Source organism: Alosa sapidissima, chromosome 19, assembly GCF_018492685.1.
Source record: "Alosa sapidissima isolate fAloSap1 chromosome 19, fAloSap1.pri, whole genome shotgun sequence".
Classification (NCBI taxonomy): domain Eukaryota; kingdom Metazoa; phylum Chordata; class Actinopteri; order Clupeiformes; family Clupeidae; genus Alosa; species Alosa sapidissima.
The window spans coordinates 922,985-942,764 of NC_055975.1; the positions used below are offsets into that span (position 1 = coordinate 922,985).

The following is a 19,780-nucleotide window of genomic DNA, read 5'->3' on the forward strand; positions in this document are numbered from 1 at the left end:
AAAGTGATCAAAACCACAACGTGTCATTCAAGTACGGCAAAGTGATTACAAAACTCCATTTCAGACCGGTAAAACAACTTCCAAGAATTTAAAAATGAAAGAATTTAATCCCTACGCGGACCCACATCGTTATGTTACATATTATCAAAACCAGGCAGGTGGCCATATTGACGGGTTCGCTGGGGGCCCTGTCATGTATGGTGGATTCGGCTTGGGATCGCTCCTAAAAGGTCTGTACAGAATGGCTATGCCTCTATTGCGTAGGGGTATTGGAATCGCTAAACTGCATTTAAAAGCGGCAGCTAAAAATATCGTCAGTGATGTGGTGAGCAACGTCATGCAAGCCCACAACAGTCAAGAGGGGTCGGGGGTGTTAGTAATGCAACGTAGACACATGAAACGACCGCCAGGTGTGAGAAGAGGAAGATACACAAAGAAAAACAATGTAAAGGCTAAGAAAAGATCAGTGTCGAAAAGGAAGGCTCAGAGTAAACACCGGGGGAGTAGACCTGCTAAAAAGAGGCGTAAATCCATATTCTAACCATGGCTCTGATACACGGCATGTCGGCGGAGTGTGTCAAATCTGAGTTGGATCTTTTTACAGTGCCTATGACTCAAACGGCTATAGAGAAAAACACCTATGTTGAGATACCTCCCATATCAGCTCTGTCAGACACAGGACCCCTGGAGTTTTTTGTCGCGGGAAATGGTCAAGACTATATTGATTTGAATAATTCGCTACTGTATACAAGGTTAAAAATCACCTTACCCAACGGGGCGGACCTACCAGCGGGGGCGCCTGTGGGTTTGATAAACTACCCTGGCGGCTCAATCTTCTCTCAGGTCGACATAACACTGGGGGATCGGCTCATATCGCAGAGCTCAAACACCTATCCATACCGCTGTATTATAGATTGTCTATTGAATTATGACCGTGAGGCCCTGGAGACCATTTTCTCTGCGGGGCTGTTTTACAAAGATACAGCAGGCCATATGGATGTCGGGGATCCTGGAGGGGCCAACGAAGGTCTCACAAAGAGAGCTGCATTTTCTGAATCGAGTAATGTTGTAGAATTGTTAGCTCCAATCCACAGCGACATATTTTTTCAAGAAAAATTGATGTTAAACGGAATTGATATCAAAATAAGACTAACTAACTTTGTGAAGAAAGTTTCTGTATCTCCGGCTGTGAGACTGGGTCATGCGCAAGCATTGCAGTCCACCACTGCTAAATACCCTATTGATAGAGTATGTCTAAAAAATTTCTCAATACCCGCTGGTACGCGGGTGGCTAATCAGGAAAACCTATTTCTGGGGGCGTTACCAAAATCCATCATATTAGCAATGGTCGATAATGATGCCCATACTGGATCATACACAAAAAATCCTTATGCGTTTAAACATTATGATCTGGAATTCCTAGCCGTTTATGTAGATGGACAACAATACCCGTCTAAGCCGCTACAGCCGAAATTTAATGAAGCGTCTGCCGTACGGGAGTTTTACCAATTGGTGTTATCCACAGGAAGACATCTGAAAAACAAAGCACTGGTCATAAATCGTCAGGATTACTTGTCCGGTTACAGTATTTTTGCTTTTAATTTAACGCCTGACGAGGAGTGTGGCCAGCATCTGTCATTAATAAAGTCAGGCAATATCCGTTTGGAAGTTCGGTTCAGACAACCGTTGCCGAATACAATAAATTTGATTGTGTATGCGGTATTTGACAGTATAATTGAGGTGTCTAATCGAAGACAGATTTTGATGGACTACTACTGAAAGATCATGAATACTGTTGAATTATCGACTATTATGGATAATATATCCAAAAATACACATTTTCTAGGGGTATTGGCTTGTGATCAACTACCTAAAACACCCGTGTATCATTTACCAGCCTCTGTGATAATTAATACACATAATTCAGACCAACCTGGTGAACACTGGTTAGCTACGTACATAACTGAAGAAGGTGATGTGTGTTTCTTCGACAGCTTCGGGAACCGTCCAGACAGTGATATATTTCCTCCAAGCATATACACATTTCTGAAAAACATGGGTAAACGTCTGCTATATTCAAACCAGCAGGTGCAAGACTTTACGTCTATCACATGTGGTCAACATTGTGTTTTCTTTCTGTATCATATGTTGAGAGGGTTATGCTATGAAGATGTGATGCTTAAATATTCTGAAAATTTAAATAGAAATGATAATATGGTGTCATTAATTGTGAAAAAATTACAAGGTTGTAAATGCATGTGTAATATATTCACATGTGTGCAGCATGCACAGATCAATGATAAGTATCTAAAAAAGTGTTGAAAAGGCTTCATAATAAATAAACATGTCAAATGACATTTCAGAGTTGGGTGTTTTTATTGAAAAACAAAAGGATAGAAATACACACATTATAAGTCATACATGTATCAAAAGTCATACAACCTTATAAAACATTATAAACATAAGAAAAACAAAGCAGAAAAATTACAATTTACAAAATATTACAACATCTGTGAACATTAGACATAAGCAATGCATAGTAATCATTACAAGATTTTCTAAAATTCAAGCCATGCTGTTGCATCTAATTGAGGTGTTGAAAAACCAGGGGATTCTGATACCGCTCTAACTGGTGTATGAGTAGGTGTACTATTTCTTTTCAGTGCTGTGATTGAATCTTTAACTAGTCTATTTGGTATTGTAGAAAGAGGGATGTTTAGCATAGCAATAGCCCTCAGAAATTCATGCCATCCTTGAGGTCGCCTGCAATGGCTCACAGCTTGTGGCCCGGTGATACTTTTTACCAGATCAAACACGTGCGTACCTGGAATGGTTGTGCCGTTAAAAACAAAAGACCCAGAATCGTCCCACGATGCTATGCCTTGAGAGTTGTACATCTTTGCTAATATATACTCAGCATTCCTTTTGCTTCTCAGGGGTACATTTTTTAAAACCTCAGAGGCTACCTGATTGTTCTCAAAAGTGGGGGGCGTAGCCTGTACTGCTAAACTCTGTGACACATCATCGGATGATGACTGCAGTGGTAAACTCAGTGTCAGTGTGTTCGTCTCAAGGTCCCCCTGTTTAACCAGGGCCAAATATCTCTGTAATAATGACGTATAATGCAGGGCCTTCTCATGAGGGGTCAGGTGTGTTTTACTCAAAACATTTTTCATAGCTACTTCCAACTCGTTTTCAACAGACTGGCGCAGTGGGGTAGTTACGACATCATTTTTTAAACGGTCCAATTGTCTTTGTGGTACCAGATACATTTTCTCAGCGTACTCCATTACTTCTAACTCTGTCTTGATGTAAACAGACTGGTTATGAACGGCAGAGCAACACTCAAGAGGGGCAGGAGAAATCCACCTTTCTGGTTAATAGTGCGTCTCTTTGTGCGTAGGCCAATTTTCTTGTCAGCCAGTAACTTTATCAAAATCTTATTTTTACGTAGTTTTTTATATTGTATAGCTGTTAAGGGTATAGTACCACGAAGAATATTCAGTGTCACCTCGCAGAGAGCTAAGATTAACTCATCTGACGCAGAATGTAAAATGACACGTCTCTGGGGCGGTTTAGCTTTAAGTAAACGCATCAAAAGAGGCAAATTTCTACCGATTCTCTCAGACATATCGGTGTCTCAGTTTGTTTTCTTCGGCACATAGACAGCCTGATGCTCCAAAAGCAAATCTGTTCTGAGGCGGTACAAATCTGGGGTTTTTGGTTTATAGTCAATCAACAAATATCCGTAGGGTTTCTCAGTGGCATTTTTAAAAGATTCAAGAAAGAATTTTGTGTTACCGGGGTACATCTGTCTCGCTAATACACTGATTTGGTTGTTATCTCTAGGGTTTTTGAAAACAATTAGATAATTAGTGTTCAAACTGATTGTTCTGCTAGATTTCCCCTGAAAGAACAGATTCTGAACCATGTAAATGGCACTAAGATTACGATGATGTACATACTGTGTGAACACCTTCTCTATTTCTGTATTATTGCTGGCATCTTTCATCACATCATCAATAATTAGCAGGTTAGTTTTTGATATGGGTAATAACTCATCATCATCTAGAGCGTTAGGTATTCCTTGAATAAATTTGACATCTCTCAGCTTTAACAATTCGTCATAAAGTGGTTGCCAACAATCATAAATATACACTATATTTTCAATTGCATCACTAATAAGGGTGTCGATATTGGCTATCAACTGTTTTACAAAAAATGTCTTGCCAGAATTAGAAGGCCCGCTTATCACACAAGAAAATGGATGCTGTAGTCTGAAATCGTATACAGGGGCCTCTTTTAAGCCAGTGTTATATTTATCCATGATAGACATATACCCCTTAGTATCCGTATGGCCTAGTTGTGTAGTCGGGTAGTAGCACCCTCTTGTTGTAAACAACCCTGAACCTCTTCTCACCAGTTTTGTTTTTTAGAATGAGATGTTTCTTGTTACGCACAATATTATCAGTTCGAGCCCATATGTGTCGTGTACTATCTCTGTCAGTCACATAATGATCAACAAGGCCAATGAGGGTGTCCAATCTGATCAGTTTTGAATTCTCTGCATTAAGCGTGACGCCTTTCGCCTTCATACAGGTTTTACCCCGGACTGTGCGATAGCCATAAGTCTTCGGTCCGGCTGAACAGAATTCTGTGATGTAGTCACCATCATCCAGCTCATTTGTGAGATCCCCTAAATAGGGCCCCAGCGGCGGCTCCCAATCGCCATCCTTTGAGACATAAACCGCACTGTCAGTATCTGTGTACAAAAGGCGCTCACCCAATTTGTCCATAAGCTCGTACAATTTAAGGCGAGCATGAGCGGTGGTGAATGCACCCACAAACACATTTATGTCTGAGGTCTGTACACAACTACCCTCAGCATGACGCCATTGGACTAAGGCCACATCATCAGACACAAATGAAAAGTGTGTGACATCATATTCACAACCAAAAATGTATCGGGCAAACTGCTCGGGGTCTTTCACCATTTCGGTGGTGGGCAAATTCTCTCTCATAGAGAAGCGACCCCAGAGACTGTTGAGCAGCAACTTGTTTATTTGCCTTACGGCTGGGTTCAAACAGATCTTATCAGGATCCAGCCTAATCCCCTCCTTCTCATAATAGTCCTCGATGTAGGCCTCTTTAGCCTCATCAGTCACTGCATGGGCAGGGTATCCGCTAGCTTCCTGCTTGTATTGGAGAAATGTCTTCACATAGTCTGAAAACAATGTGTCAGATCTCTGAGAAAAATGCCAGACCTCATCAACCTTGGTAACAATGTAGCCCTTTTCAATAGCCTTCATCAGCTCAAGACTAACCCAACACCCCGAAATGGAGCGCTCATCATCACTGTGCTCACAGGGGCTGGTCTGATTCTCTTCTACAGCACAAGTCCTGCAGAGGGGGAACATCAATTTGCCGTTGCAGCGGTATGGCAGCACGGGGTGTAGTAAGCCCCTAGGTGGAGAGACTGTAGCTTTGATCAACCCGTAATAATTTTCAAGTGGCTGAAAATCTCCCACTATGATCTGGGGGTTGTGGATGGGGTACTCACACTTGCTCTGACATGCCGGGTATAGGGATGTGAAATCAACGTAGTGAATTTTCTCACCCTCACCAGCTTTGCGGTGAAGATTGTAGGCATCTGTTCTTCCACCGTTAAGAGAATCGCGAGGATTTAAACGCTCAGGGTGTACGTATGTGGCCATGAATCTCCACATCATTATAATGACTCTACGTGCATGCATACAGTTGTCACTAGCCATATACAGTTCTCACAGATACAATTGTGTATGTAATCAGTTAAACAGGACGACAGCGTCTAGCCCTCTATATGGTGCATACATGAAAGGGTCTTCAAACAATAAACTCAGAGACATGTCCGGACCTAACACCTCCTCTACAAAGTGTGGGGGAAACATAGACCCCCAATACATACATACATAATTAACCATTGTGATTGTAGTCAGTTAAACAGCACGCCTGAGCCGAACCAACTGTTTGATAAGACACATGAAGGGGACTTCAAACAATAAACTCAGAGACATGCCCGGGCCCAACACCTCCTCCGAGCATAGACCCAACCCCTCCTCCAGACATAGACCCATTTGGTCACACACACACACACACACACACACACACACACAACCCCATGATTCTAGTTATAAAAATTACAGTATATGGGATTTGGCTGACACCTTTTTAACCAAAGCGCCTAGCAATATGGTAACCAATTTAAACTTTTTATTTAAAAAAAATATTTTTTAGTCCATATCTCTCAACATCTCTAGGACTTATCAAAAAATAAAAGTAAACTTCATTCTACTCTCAGCCATTAATATAGTTGCTAGGAGTGGGGGTCGAACCCACGAGGATACAAACATCCATTGGTTCTTAAGTCCAACGCCTTAACCACTCGGCCATCCTAGCAGCACACATTGTATTTAGCCCCATTTACCACTAAACATATACAACTCTTACAAAGTTTATCTGATTCCCCATTATCCACAAAACACACATGGGGGTTTGGGGGCCAATATGGCCGCCCAGGGGTTTGACATCAGGCACATGACTGTCACATGACACTACATCCAATATGGATGCCAAGGGGGCGTGGCATTGTTTGACACCAGACACATGACTGTCACATGACTTTACATCCAATATGGCCGCCCAGGGGTTTGACACCAGTCACATGACTGTCACATGACTCACAAAACAATAACAATAACAAACAACACGTGGCGACAACCACGTGGCTAATTTGCATAAAAAGGAGGCGTGGTTATGACGTGATTTATGACGTTTCAGGGGGCGGGGCTTATTTTGACAGATAGTTCATGATAATATACTACTTATAAGAAACTAAAAAAATGTTAGCTAGTTAGCCTTTGTGAATTGGATCTTAGTGAGTTAGGAGTCCTTTCGACTTAAGCTGTCCCAGACTTAGGTGCTACTTTTAGGTCTAAAATGCTTCGTGAATTACTTTTTGTGAAAAAATTAGGAGTCCTAAAGTTAGGAGTGACACGCCCATTATTTTTAGGAGTTGCTCCTAAATTCACCAGTTTAACAACAAATAGCCTAGTAGCCTAATGAAACATACGGATTGATGTAGTATCTTTGTAACATTATTAAATTATTATGTTACTATGCCTACATTTGCAAAAGAGAACATTTTAATTTGAATCACAATAATGTTACATTTCATTTACATGTTGACAATGATTAGCCTAGTTTTGGTTGTTGTTGGCGGCATTATTGCATGTTAGTTATGCCTACAATGCAAAATTGCTTCCTCACGATTGGAAGCTCCTGTAGCTGCATAGGATTTCAAAACACGGCAAAATGCCGCAGGTTTGTGAATAGGTCTGTGAGTAAGGAGTCCTCTTGACTTCTTTTAAGCTGTCAGAGGTGGGAAGGTGTGATTTTTTGGGGGAAGGGCCGGATTAACTGGGCACAATTGTCTGATGGCCCCCCTTCCTCCCAGCCAACGTGAATCGGGTGGTTAGTTAATAGGCCTATCGTGAAGATTTTTCCTGCCATCTAAGGCACGAGCGCATCTGTGAGGCCAAGCCTCACCAAGTAGCTCGTTTGTTTACAACTAACATTCCATTTAATTAAACTGCTTTATAGGCTATGCCGAAATAGTTTTCAACATTTTGAATATTAGTGTCGGGTGAATTGAAATGTTCTCAAAGTAGCCATATGGCTGAAAGCTGCTTGGGATCCCCCCGTCAAGCAATATAACCATACAAACGCGCTTCCTGCACTCATTGTTTCAAAAGGAGTAATTTTGGCATTGTCAGAACTGAAGAGCTGTGGACGGCACGGCACGGTATGCCCAATGAAAATAAATTAACGCAACGCAACACAACACAACACAGACCCCGCTTCTCTCGCGTCAGTCACTGACATGAACGAAACACAGAACCCGCTTCTCTCACGGCAGTCACTGACAGTAACCTAGAATAAATGCATGGGGAAAAACACTTCCCCATGACAAAGACATCGTAAAACACTGAAAGTTAATATTTTGTCACTAGCAACATACATCTGTCCTTTGACAAATGTATTATGTTCCAAGTAGCCTATGCATAATTCTGCTTCATAAAGTTGAACAAATACATTTGCTTATTTCACAGAAAAATATAAATAGCCAGTTAGGGTCTACAGTGCAGAGTTGGTAAGTTATGGTAGGCCAACTTGCAGTGAACATACAAACAGGGGAAATTCTTTCTCTTGTAGCTGAGTAGCCTCAGGTGCGCACGTAGACATAAGGCCGAACATGCAAGCGCCAATGAATCGTGCTCTCACGACAATCACGCCATTAAACTTAAATAGGTTAACATCACTCTAAGTTCGCCTTCAAGCAAGGAAAACGATGATTTGAAGACATCTGTTTCGTTGGAAGGGCAAGGGGTAGCAACAGGGCAACACAGAGACAGGCCTGATGGCAGGGCTGTTATGAGAGTATTAAAATATGAGATATTCTACGGGAAAACATTAAAACGGCAAGACAGCGGGGAAAAGTTCAAATACGTGATAAACACGTAAAAAGTTGGCATGCATTGTTTCGGTCCCCGTGCACAGGGATTATTTGTCATATTATTAATCACATATGATTATTTGTGAAATTGTGCAAACAGGCGCAACACATTTGAAAAGGAAGGACTGGTAGCATGCAAGCTCACGGGAAAGATGGATTTAAGAACGTTATTGTCACGGGGTGAGCAGATGGGAAAAGTGGGGGAGGCCAATAACATGCAGGACGGGGGTCTGCGCGGGTGTTAATTAGGTGAACACCACAGTGCATACCTCCATCCTTTGTTTACATAATTACACACAGGTGAATAACGTTGATGGTAAAAGCTGGTTAGGGACCCTGCTTGTAGTCACTTCACGCGTCTTGGTGGGGAAAACGGTTGCACGTTGCAGAGTGAGAGTGGACTATCGTGAGTGGAGCGAAGAAGACGGAGTGGCTTTGCCAACCAGAGGAATAGCTGTTCCAAGACCGCCGCCTTGCCTGTGGTCTGTGAAGTTGTCTGGGTGAATCCCGCTCCTACACACTGCGTTGTTGGATGTCTGAGGGGTGAAATCGTTCACCCCTCACGAAGTTAAGTTATTGTTTACTGTGCTACCTAGCTGTCGCTAACCCCTTGTGACTGTGAACCTTGGATTACGATTGTTATCTTATTTACAACGAGGGATTGCCGTTGGAATCGCTGTATTCTGCCTTCCCTCGGAGAACTGCCACTGCTCTGCGTCTGCTTAACTTTGTGACTGTGTAGCTGCTATATTGTGCACGCCATTGACTTTGAACGTGCATGTTGCTTTACCAAGAACTGTTCGAATGCTTTGTGCTTGTCCGACACATTTCCCACTGTGACTGTAGCTATATTGCACACGCTATTGATTTTGCACTGCTTTATCGGTACTGTTTGAATGCTTTGGGCCTGCCTGATATGAACTCTGTGGCTGTGTAGCTACTATATGGCCCACGCTTGTTGATTGCAATTGCGTGTTGCCTCCAGAACTGTCCGATGGTAAATGTGAACAAATGCCCACTGTGAACTCAATTTTATCTCTGTGACTATGCAAACTACTAAGACTCACGGCTATTATCCCTGTCGCCTCATTAAGAACTGCCCATGCCCATAGCCTATTGCTATTGCTCCTGCTTTGATTTGACTGTGTGAAAATATTATTACCCCTCTCTCTGGACTGTGCCCCTTATCCACCTCCTCTGCCCTCCCCTCGCCAATCAGAGTAACGTGGGCCAGCGTAGTGTAACCCCCAGCAGCCTAGCCTTAATTGTAACAGCCTATGGTGACAATTGTTTATGTACTAAGGATTGGGTGACCTCACTGAAGTGTTGATTGGAATCATACCTTGTTCTGGTGTGCTGCTGTGCTATGTTGTGCTGTGCTATACCCCACGTGTGTTGAACTGTTACCCCAAGACCTACTAGACTGTTGGGCGCTCCGCTTAATCCTGTTTACCTGTCTGTGTAGGCAGCCGCTGCCGTCCAGGGTGAGACTGGATTACAACCTGGCCTGCTGCGACCATTGGCGCCCACCGGGGTGGAGAGCCGGCGACACAACGACCAGAGTGGGTTCGGTAGCCTACACTACATCTGGTATACAATTCCGGACCCTCGACTGACAGACTGGAGAAGGGGGCAACTGGCGGCAACGGGGACTATCCTTCAGTATTTTCTATTGCCGAGGAATAACCTCTTTTAATGACACTTTAAATAAAACATTTCTTAATTAAGCTCTGGTGTCCGAGTGTTTGAAGGGTACAGTGGTCTCCCTGGGGTAGATTGTGGTAGAAGGAGGTGGTGGTAGTGCCCCTGGCCTGTGACATTATCACAGTGTGTGGCTGTGGCGCGGGCGGAAGACTGCGACAATTGGCAGGGGAGGGTCATGTCTTTTTTAACAATTCTGTCGGAGGGGCATTGAACAATTTCTAGCAGGCAAGAGAGGGTCATGCAACTTGCAACTGAAGCACTCAAAATTCCTCCGGTGGCCCCTTCAATAAATAACGAACAGTCCCTAGATTGCTGCTGGGCTATATGTCTTGGTTCATGTCTGTTAACAACTCATTGTCAAACGCATAGCCTCTCGCGGTTGCATCCATTACAAACAAACATGCAATGTGAACGTCTGGGATTGGGGAGAGCACTAAATGCTCTACTGAATAAGCACAAAGTCAAACCTTTAAATGAAAAACACTCTTTAATAATCAAAAAAATAAAAATAAACCGCTAATGAAGTAAACTTGCACCATCAAAAATCGTTTATCGCCTGTAGGCTAACTCTGTGATAACAGGACGTAACAGGAAGGCATTTGGCTGAGCAACGGAGGTTAATATGCTCTATATTTACGCTCTCAAACATTTCCCAACTCTGAACTCACATTATACTGACTTTGCACTCATTCACTCCTCAGCACTCATGAACCCCCCCCCCCCCCCCACACACACACACACACCTACAAGACTTTTAGCACTTTTACATCCCTCACCCTATGCTATAGACCTTTTATTTATTTTCTTATTTCATCACACGTCAAAACACACACACACACACACATCTGACTTTCTCCAACTTTTGCACATCTCCATAGAACTTTTTTTAATTTTTTTTTTATTTCTCCTCCATCTACCCATGTCCTTGATTGCCTAGCCTTTCTGCCCCCCACCCCACCCCCATCCCCAACACACACACAAAAAACACACACACTTACATCATCACTGTCATCACCTCACATACATACAGCACACTGCTTGCTACAGTAAGCCTCCTCTACATACTTGCTGCACACTGCCCCCCCCCTACATACACAGCACATTGTCTTCAGGATCTTCTCCAACACACATCCTCTACATACTTACAGCACACTGCCCCCACCTACCCACACGCACACTACACACACACACACACACAGTCACTGCTACACTCCCCTCCCGCCCACACACACATCTTCATCACTCACATACATCATACATACAGTACTCTGCTTGCAATAGTAAGTCCCTTCACCATACTTGCAGTACACTGCCCCCCCCCCCCCTCTCCCCTACACACACAGCACATTATTTCATCAGGAAGCTTCTCCAACACACATCCCCAACATACTTACAGCACACTGCCCCCCCCCCCCAATACACAGCACATTGTCTCATGTGGAAGCTTCTCCAACACACATATTGCACACTGCCCTCTCCCCACATACACAGCACACTATCCCATCTCCCCTGTCATCCCCCCAACACACACACCAAGACCCCTGGCAGTTGGGTTAGCCCCTTGAGCCGTGGATCTGCCCAAGGTTTCTTCCTTGGTAAGGGAGTTTTTCCTTGCCCCTGTTGCTCTTGGGTGCCCCCCCCCAATTCCAATCCTCCCCCACCTTTCTTATGCAGCCCTTGCCACTTAATCTACTAAACCCCTCTTCTACTGCACTTTTTACCCCCCCCCCCCCCACTTTGCACAAATAGGCTGACACCAGACATAATTTCACTGCATTTCTTACTTCCAGTAACTATATGCATGTGACAATAAACTTCCTTGTATCCTTGTATTTTGTCCAAATTATGTCTGTCTATCATCGTTGCACTCGGAGAAAACCAGAATGTTTAATTTGTCCTACGTTTCTTCTACGGCTGCAAACGGGATTCACTCGCAGTTAACCAAATATTTCTTTATTAGGGCAGGGCAGACATATTTCTGGCTATTACATTATTTCTAAACCAGTCTGCTAAAGTCTGTAGTGAAGTCTGTGTAGGGTTTTCCAGGCTCCATTTCTTTTTACGAGACACCCTGCTCACTTGAGCCATCTACCGGTTGTTTGGGTTGTTGCAGCATCTCACTGGAAAAATACAAATTAAAGTCGCGTGATACCGCGAGTGAAGCTGGCCAAGTTGAAGCAAGTTGGCTACTTTTAGGGCTATCTCCCTAAAATTACTTTTTTTCAGGTTGGGATGTCTGCTATACATTGTTGTGACATTGCTGTTAAAATGCATTTCCAATAAAGTGAGTATTGGCAAAACCGGTTGTCATTTTTATGTAGAGGCGGCGGGGGGTGTTGTCGGCAGCTGCTGAAAGTAACTTAGTTACTTTACTGATTACTTGATTTTAAAAGTAACTAAGTTACTTTTTAAAGGAGTAATCAGACTACTTTTTTAAGGTAACTGTGGCAACACTGGCTAGATCACAGCGATGTCTGCTGTTGGTTACAAGTGGTACCCAGCTCCAGGTACGAGGCTCGCTGCAAACTTTGCAAAAAAACTATTCAATTAGGGACTCTGGGTGTGAAGGCGCTGGAGTCACAAGCCAGAGCATGCAGAGAAATGTAAGCTAGCCGCAAAATGCAAACTGTTTATCAGCACTAGCCGCTAACATCATTCGAAAGCTCTGGTTTCGCTCTTTCAAGTGGCGTCTGTGCGACTTGTGCGAGATAAGTACTCCGTGAGCAATTCAACAGAGAATAATGGAAGTGAATTTGGACGCATATTAATACTAGGCCTATATATTTTTAGGAGGGCTTTTAATCATCTTTGGGTGGTTTCAGCTCCCCCAAAATACTGTAAGCCTAATCCACCCACATACATTCTCATGCAAACACACACGCACACAAGTGCAGAGTGTCCACCCAAAACACACTTTCACACCCAGTTTCAACTCCAGTCTCATTTTTTACTTCCTTGATCTATTCTATTTGAGGGCAAGTTTGTTTTAGATTATTTTCATTTTGGGCTTAAGGTTTAGGGCATTTGGCACGTGACACGGATGTTTTTCCTTGAGTATACTACAAGTGAGCAATGTCAAAAGCAGTTGGGTTGTAGATGTTGGGTGTGGAAGGTTACCAGTGTGATTGCTTTATCTGTAAATTAAATTAATGCTTTTTCAACGACTTTTCAATGATTTTTTCAGAATTTCTTTGATTTGAATATTTTTTGGTAATGTGTCGTGTAGGTCTTAAATTTCAATCTTTATGGTCTTAAAATGTCTTAAAGGCACACTATGCAGGTTTTTTAGCTTAATATGCAAGTTTTTTAGCTTAATTTACCTTCATTGTTAAATATACAACATTTATATATTGCTTCAGAGTCATTGGAATGGTTATATGACTTTTTCGGGTTGAATGGTGGCCATCTCGCTTCCCCCTAGCGCCTGTGAGCGGAAAAACCACCCTTGCAACTGTGGGCCGGCGGGCCGACGGCCTCAGTGTCAGGAAGCATAACGAGTGTAACGAATTGCTTTACTGCATTCAAATACACATACATGCCAGGCACCGGCTAGAAAAAGGTAGCGATGGAGTTTCTCAGACATTCGTCATGACAGAGCCAGCGAAAAAGAAGCAAACACAGAGAAAACAGTAAGGAAATTGCCAATACTGCATAGTTTACCTTTAAAAAGGTCTTAAATTTGACTTACTAAAACCTGCAAGATCCCTGCTTATTGTTTTCATAGTAGAATAAAGCACACAGAGAAGCAGTCACCATCAGCTAGTTTGTACTTCAACTTTTCTCTTTCCTCCCCACAATTGATTTAGCCTCTTCAGTGTATAGTAAGACATCCCATATTTAACTATGCATATTGTTTTAATGGTAAAACATATTATTTTTATAATAATTATATTATTAAACATATAACATACATAGATATAATTTTCATTATATCTATGTATTTTTGGGTCAGATGTCAAACCAGGGAAAGAAAACATTCTACGCTTTAACAAGTCTACATGTTACTGTTACTTGCAGTTATGAGTAAATTGATCATAACCTCTGAACCAAAGGTGATACATTTTTATTTTCACTGAGAACATACCATTGTATATCTCTCATACATTATGGGCCCTATCATGACATTCTAAAGTGCATCGTCACTCGTCAAAAGTCTATTAAAATTTAGTAGGATGTCCAGTTCACATTGGGAGGGGTTTCGTTATCAAAAGTGGAGCGCATGGCGCAACAAGGTGTTCCTAGGTTTTTTAATCAGTCATATGGGTGTGTTTGGGGCGTAACATCATATTAAACTTTCAATGAGAATGACATCTGGCATTCCCTTTAACGGCGCAAAGCGCGATATGTCAAATAAATGCATCGGTATTTTGGCATTCAACGGCGCATTTGAAGGAGGCTGCTTGCGAGACCGTATGAAATAGTCATTCTTAAACCATGCATTACTAAAACCTAGCATAGCCTTCACGCATTTGCACTCGTCTATTATTTGAACTCATTGGCAAAGTGAAACAAACTTCACCAAGGTGTCAGTCAACAAAGACCGTTATATGCAGTTACTTTCACTATTGACTGACAATGGGTTACCATCGAAAAACAGGCTGGAAAAAGCAACACTTACCCTAATATTGCTCAAATGACTGAATAAAACAACATTTATCCTGCAGAGGAGTTGCTTATATCTCGTGACAGTGCGTCTTCAGCTGTGCTCCATACGTGTCTCTCGCCTCTCCCCTAATCACTTTTAACCGTCATTACCAATTTGCAAATGGGTGGTTGACATGACATGGGCTTTTTTTGGTCCAATGTGTCAAAGATAGGTAAATTATAAAAAAATATATCAAAAACTATGGTGATATGGTGAAATGCTGTTTTATATGAACATACAGAGCATTCATGGGATTAATCTTCCATTTTTTCACAATTTTCAGCCAAACCAGAAAAAGCTCATATGGCGTGACTATCCCAGTCACATTTCACAAATTTTGATTTTGAATAAAAACAAGAAAATTAATTCATTTTCTGTTTATTCAATCATATATTGATAACCCAGATGCCTACTCGTGAGTCTGCTTGACTAAAAGTTCAGGCATAATATTATGAAGCCACCCGTAACTGTCCCAGAAATGGATATCATATGGTGTGACGCCATATTACTTTTTTTAAACGGGCAATTGTTTGGAGACCTTTGGGGAGTAGGGGTCCTCCTTCTTTCAGGAGGAAGAACAACACCTCAGAAGGACACTGAAAGTTACAAGGTGAGTTTTCTCTCTTCATGTTTTCAAAAAAATCAAGTATATCCGGCACTCCTGCTTCAGTTCCCTTTTGCACTGTCTTTTGGTGTGATGCATTTTACGCAATAATGCCCAAATAAAATTACTTTTCAGTCAATATTATCTTTAAAACTATATTGTCATATTGCAGTTAGCATGTTTTTAGGATGTTAGCATAAAAGCACATTGCTTAATGTCATGCTAAGTACATGAAACCTCATATGGTGTGACTCCATATCATATAGTGTGACCGGGTTTTCTCGTCACACCATATGATTTATTTGTCACACTGTATGATAGAAACTGCATTTTCCTGCATAAATAATGTATTTTCATACATATGTTTAACTCATAATTAAGTGTAATATATATTTTGACATATTTAACATGATTTAACATTTATTATTTAAGATGTGCAACTATTGCATGTATTGCGAAACACACACACATAAAACACAGAAATCACCCCCACACACATTCACTCACTCACTCTACAGCCTTGGATACAAAAGATACATATTTGACATTCTAAATATCAATAGTAGTCTGAGAAAATAAATTCTGGTGTTAAAGAAAAAAGTAATATTAATGTTGTCTTTAGCACTAAAGTAATTGCAACAATTTAATCTGATTATAATGCAGGAAAACTTTTTAAATTATCTGAATAAATTGTTGAATTTGTCTTTTAACAGATATAAAGAGAATAAACTCAAAGGGGAACTACAAACATTCAGATTGAAGCCCACCATTGAGAAGAGAAAAACTCAGGGAACCCAAGAGCTATACAATATTTGGTGGCATTCTGTTTTGCATAGTTGTGATTTCTAAAAGTGAACCTTTACATGATACTGTATACCTGTCTTAAACTGTCTTTTGTTACTTGTGAAATACATATAATACACATTTTTGTATTAACAGATTGTTTTGTGGTGTTATTTATCATATGGCGTGACACCATATCATTTGGTGTGACATCAAGAAATTATGAAAATAAGGCTTTTGGGGTCTGTATCATGAAAATCTCAATGGAACAGACATAAAATAGGGTCAGCAAAAGTCACAAGCATTTTCTTTCTTTTATATCAAGGTATGTCAAAATGAATATGACGTTTATTGAAAGATTGAGGACATATGCCTTACTCTGTGTATTGATGAAGAAATATACTGTAAAATGTAATAAATTTGCACAAGGAAATGCTAGATCTTGATGAAGTAATGATAGAAGATTATAATACATTGCTCACATTAAAAACAAAATACCCCATTATAATTTTACAAGCAATAACTTTCATGTCACACCATATGACAATTTTAATCACTACCACAACTAATTATTGAATAAATATGAATTTCAACACAAAATCTAAAAGACCATACATATTTTTGGGAATGGAAGGGTCAGTACAACAGGACTAAGTGATTTCCATGCCTAATATCTATATTTTTTTTCAAAAACTTTTTTTTGGCCTAAAACGTCAACCACCCAAATGATAGTGAATAACTACTCATCATGAGATGTACAGTATTTCGTAATATCTTTATTCTAATTATGTTTCCCATTGTAATCGTGCAATTTGTAATGCTTTGCATGGACGTGCGCTGGTGTGCGTTCATGAATGATAGAAGGATGGTGCGTGCACCTGCCAATATGACTGTTGACATGTGCTCTTAAAATAGCATATGAACAACTCGCCATTCACTTCTGACCAGGTTTATGTGGTGTATGATAGCGATTTTTAGACAACGCGCCAGGCCCCTCCCTAGGTTGTTAATTGCCACACCCCTGGTCGCAATGTTTAAAAAATAAACATGCAAAATACCGAATTAAGCTTTACGCGGGTGAATAACGAGCTTTACGCCATGCGCTGGAGCCCAAAATACAGCCCTATATCTACAATAGACATTAGGTGAAAAGTAAGATTAATCTTGACCGTGATATTTTTGTGTTTTTTGAGATTGAATTTTGAAGGTATTGTTTAAAAACAATGGGCGCTATCTTACCGATCTGAAACAGAAGTATGAAAACACAACACGCAACAGCTTTGTTGGCGGATCTTGGGCGCTGTTGCTATTTTACCGGCGGGATAAATGACTGTTGCAGTAACAAAGAAGGTCCGCACACTCCGTTTATTTTCTTTTATTTGACTTCAATCCCCATACACATGACGTTTCGAGCCCTTCGGCTCTTCATCAGACTTGAACAGACAAAAGACCACCACCATTTTAAATAGGTCATAGGTCATCTGACCCTGTGGTCTGAAGTTGCTACATTACTCATGGGTGTGGTTTGGGCGTAACATGCAATAAACCAATCAGAGCGTCATCTCACATTCCCTTTAAAGGAGAAATCCGGTGTGATATTGACCTAAAGTGTGTTGAAACATGATACCGAGTGTGAACGTATGTCTCATAGCTCACCTCAGCTTGTCCCCTGCACTCAGAAATCTGGCTAGTTAGCCAATGCTACCAACACAGTGTTTCATTGTGGTGCCTCGGGCATCAGCCTAGCCATGCAAATAAATTACTGTTTTACACCATTTACGAGGCTCAAAGTAGCTCCATACTTCATTGGTAGACTTCCGAAGGCCTTGACATTTAAAATGAGATATAGAAGCACTGGTAGTTTATTTACAAGACGATTTATACAGACAGTACCTTAAGGAATTTTACCGTTCGACGCCATCTTGAATTTAGTCACGATAAGTCGAGCGACGAGTACGAATGAACAGGTATGATAAAGGATCAGATTCCAAAAATAATTCAGTGGAAATGCATGGATTCAGTTGCTTCCAGTAGCAGCAACTGGAATCCATGTATTTTTATGGAATTATTTTTGGAATCTGATCCCTTATCCTATAGTTAATCACATATTTTATCATATGATTAAAATTCTATTATTTTGCATTTCTGTACTTTCCAGGAGTCCATATTAACAATATAAAGCAATTATTGTGTATCTTGATTGGGATTCAAATTAAAGCAAAGCAAATTACTTTATTAACTGAACTTTAAGACGTAGGTCTATTTGATTATTCCAAATCAAATTTCAAAAGATGTGCAGACCTGAGGCAACACAATATATTCTTCAGAAATATAGGCCTAACTGATATAAACTGAAATAAATGCTTCCGCAGAAGTGCATGCACAAAATGTAGGCCTACACACATTATAAAGGGCATAACAAACAGGAAATTCTATAGCCTATTCAACATTATATTTATTATTTTTTAGTTCAGTTGAAAATAAGGAACTTTTCGACATGAGTGCACTGCCATTTTATAGGCCTACAGTCTATGGTGCAGTCACTTGCCACACACTTGTTGTATTGAAAAGAATCTAATAATGTAAATGAATGTCGAAAGCAGAGTGCATCGCACTCATGTCGGCATCGGTGTCCACAGCCATTTAAAACACCATTCAGCCGACCGGGAGTTCAGAACTGCGTTGGTGTTTATTATCTCCATGACTACAGGAGGAGGACTAGGAGGAAGTAAAGTTCTTAGAAGATTTTCTAGGAAGTGTCTGGCAGTTGGAGGACAAGAAACGGTGCATCAAATAGTAGCAGCCAAAGAGGATTGTTGATAACAGAACAAGTGACGGTGAAAAAATCTTTGGCGGCACACGATTAATGCGTCAGCCTAGGCTACTACTCTTTGGCCGGCTCGTAAGCCCAAAGGCTCAAACAAGTGTGTGCAGCATGCCTTTACGTAGCCTACTAACAGCGCATCATCATAAAGATACATTTAATCTGCATCACACCCCATTTTAGCGGAAAACAAGTTAACATTATATCATTGATTCCAATGGGAAAGACCGCTAGTAATCACACGTTGACGTTACATCTAGTTATTAATTCACAGGATATTTTACTAACACGCCAGTTATGAAGAATTATGTGTATGTAACTTACTCATGTCGAAACTATTTACATTACCAACCTAATTTGACGAGGCTGAAGTTAGCACCACTTTCAGATCGCGGGGGAGTTAATTTTCCATTCCACCTTAAATATTGCAATTTTCTACCACAAGGGGCCAGTGTTGACCGCAAATCCGCGATAATACAGGCATGTGCCTGTTGCAGATGAACAGGCATTGTTCACAGACGTTCAAAAGCCTGTATCTTTTTTCTGTTGACTCCATTGCTGAATGTTTTGATAAATGTTGCCTTTTGTGTTCTATTAAATCATTTGGTAATTTAGAAGGGGGGGCGGGGGGGGGGGGGGGGTATGTAGAGGGTGGCAGATTATGTAGTT

General features: G+C 41.1%; 1 protein-coding gene, 1 long non-coding RNA gene and 1 other non-coding gene across 4 annotated transcripts; 1 reads left to right on the plus strand and 2 right to left on the minus strand.

Annotated features, from left to right (window-relative positions):
- Positions 1 to 1,171: 1,171 nt before the first annotated feature.
- LOC121693744 lies at positions 1,172 to 5,629 on the minus strand. 2 transcript variants are annotated; one of them, XM_042073389.1, is made up of 2 exons: positions 1,960 to 5,629; positions 1,172 to 1,533 (listed from the first exon to the last, which is right to left on the minus strand). In XM_042073389.1, the coding sequence occupies exon 1, from the start codon at positions 5,415 to 5,417 to the stop codon at positions 4,344 to 4,346; it is 1,074 nt and encodes a 357-aa protein (XP_041929323.1). In that variant the 5' UTR covers positions 5,418 to 5,629; the 3' UTR covers positions 1,172 to 1,533; positions 1,960 to 4,343. The 2 variants fall into 2 exon arrangements, with proteins under 2 accessions (XP_041929323.1, XP_041929324.1); XM_042073390.1 differs by having other exon boundaries at positions 1,934 to 5,629.
- A 721-nt stretch (positions 5,630 to 6,350) lies between these two features.
- On the minus strand, positions 6,351 to 6,435 carry trnal-uaa. Its single transcript has one exon. It is a non-coding gene; the product is annotated as a tRNA-Leu (tRNA).
- Positions 6,436 to 8,908: 2,473 nt separating this feature from the next.
- Positions 8,909 to 10,278, plus strand: LOC121693236. The gene is made up of 2 exons (XR_006025438.1): positions 8,909 to 9,548; positions 10,017 to 10,278. It is a non-coding gene; the product is annotated as an uncharacterized LOC121693236 (long non-coding RNA).
- The last annotated feature ends 9,502 nt before the right edge of the window (positions 10,279 to 19,780 follow it).

Bases quoted from the DNA above. Each gene is read 5' to 3' on its own strand.
- LOC121693744 (XM_042073389.1), bottom strand. From the start codon at position 5,417: ATGTTCCCCCTCTGCAGGACTTGTGCTGTAGAAGAGAATCAGACCAGC.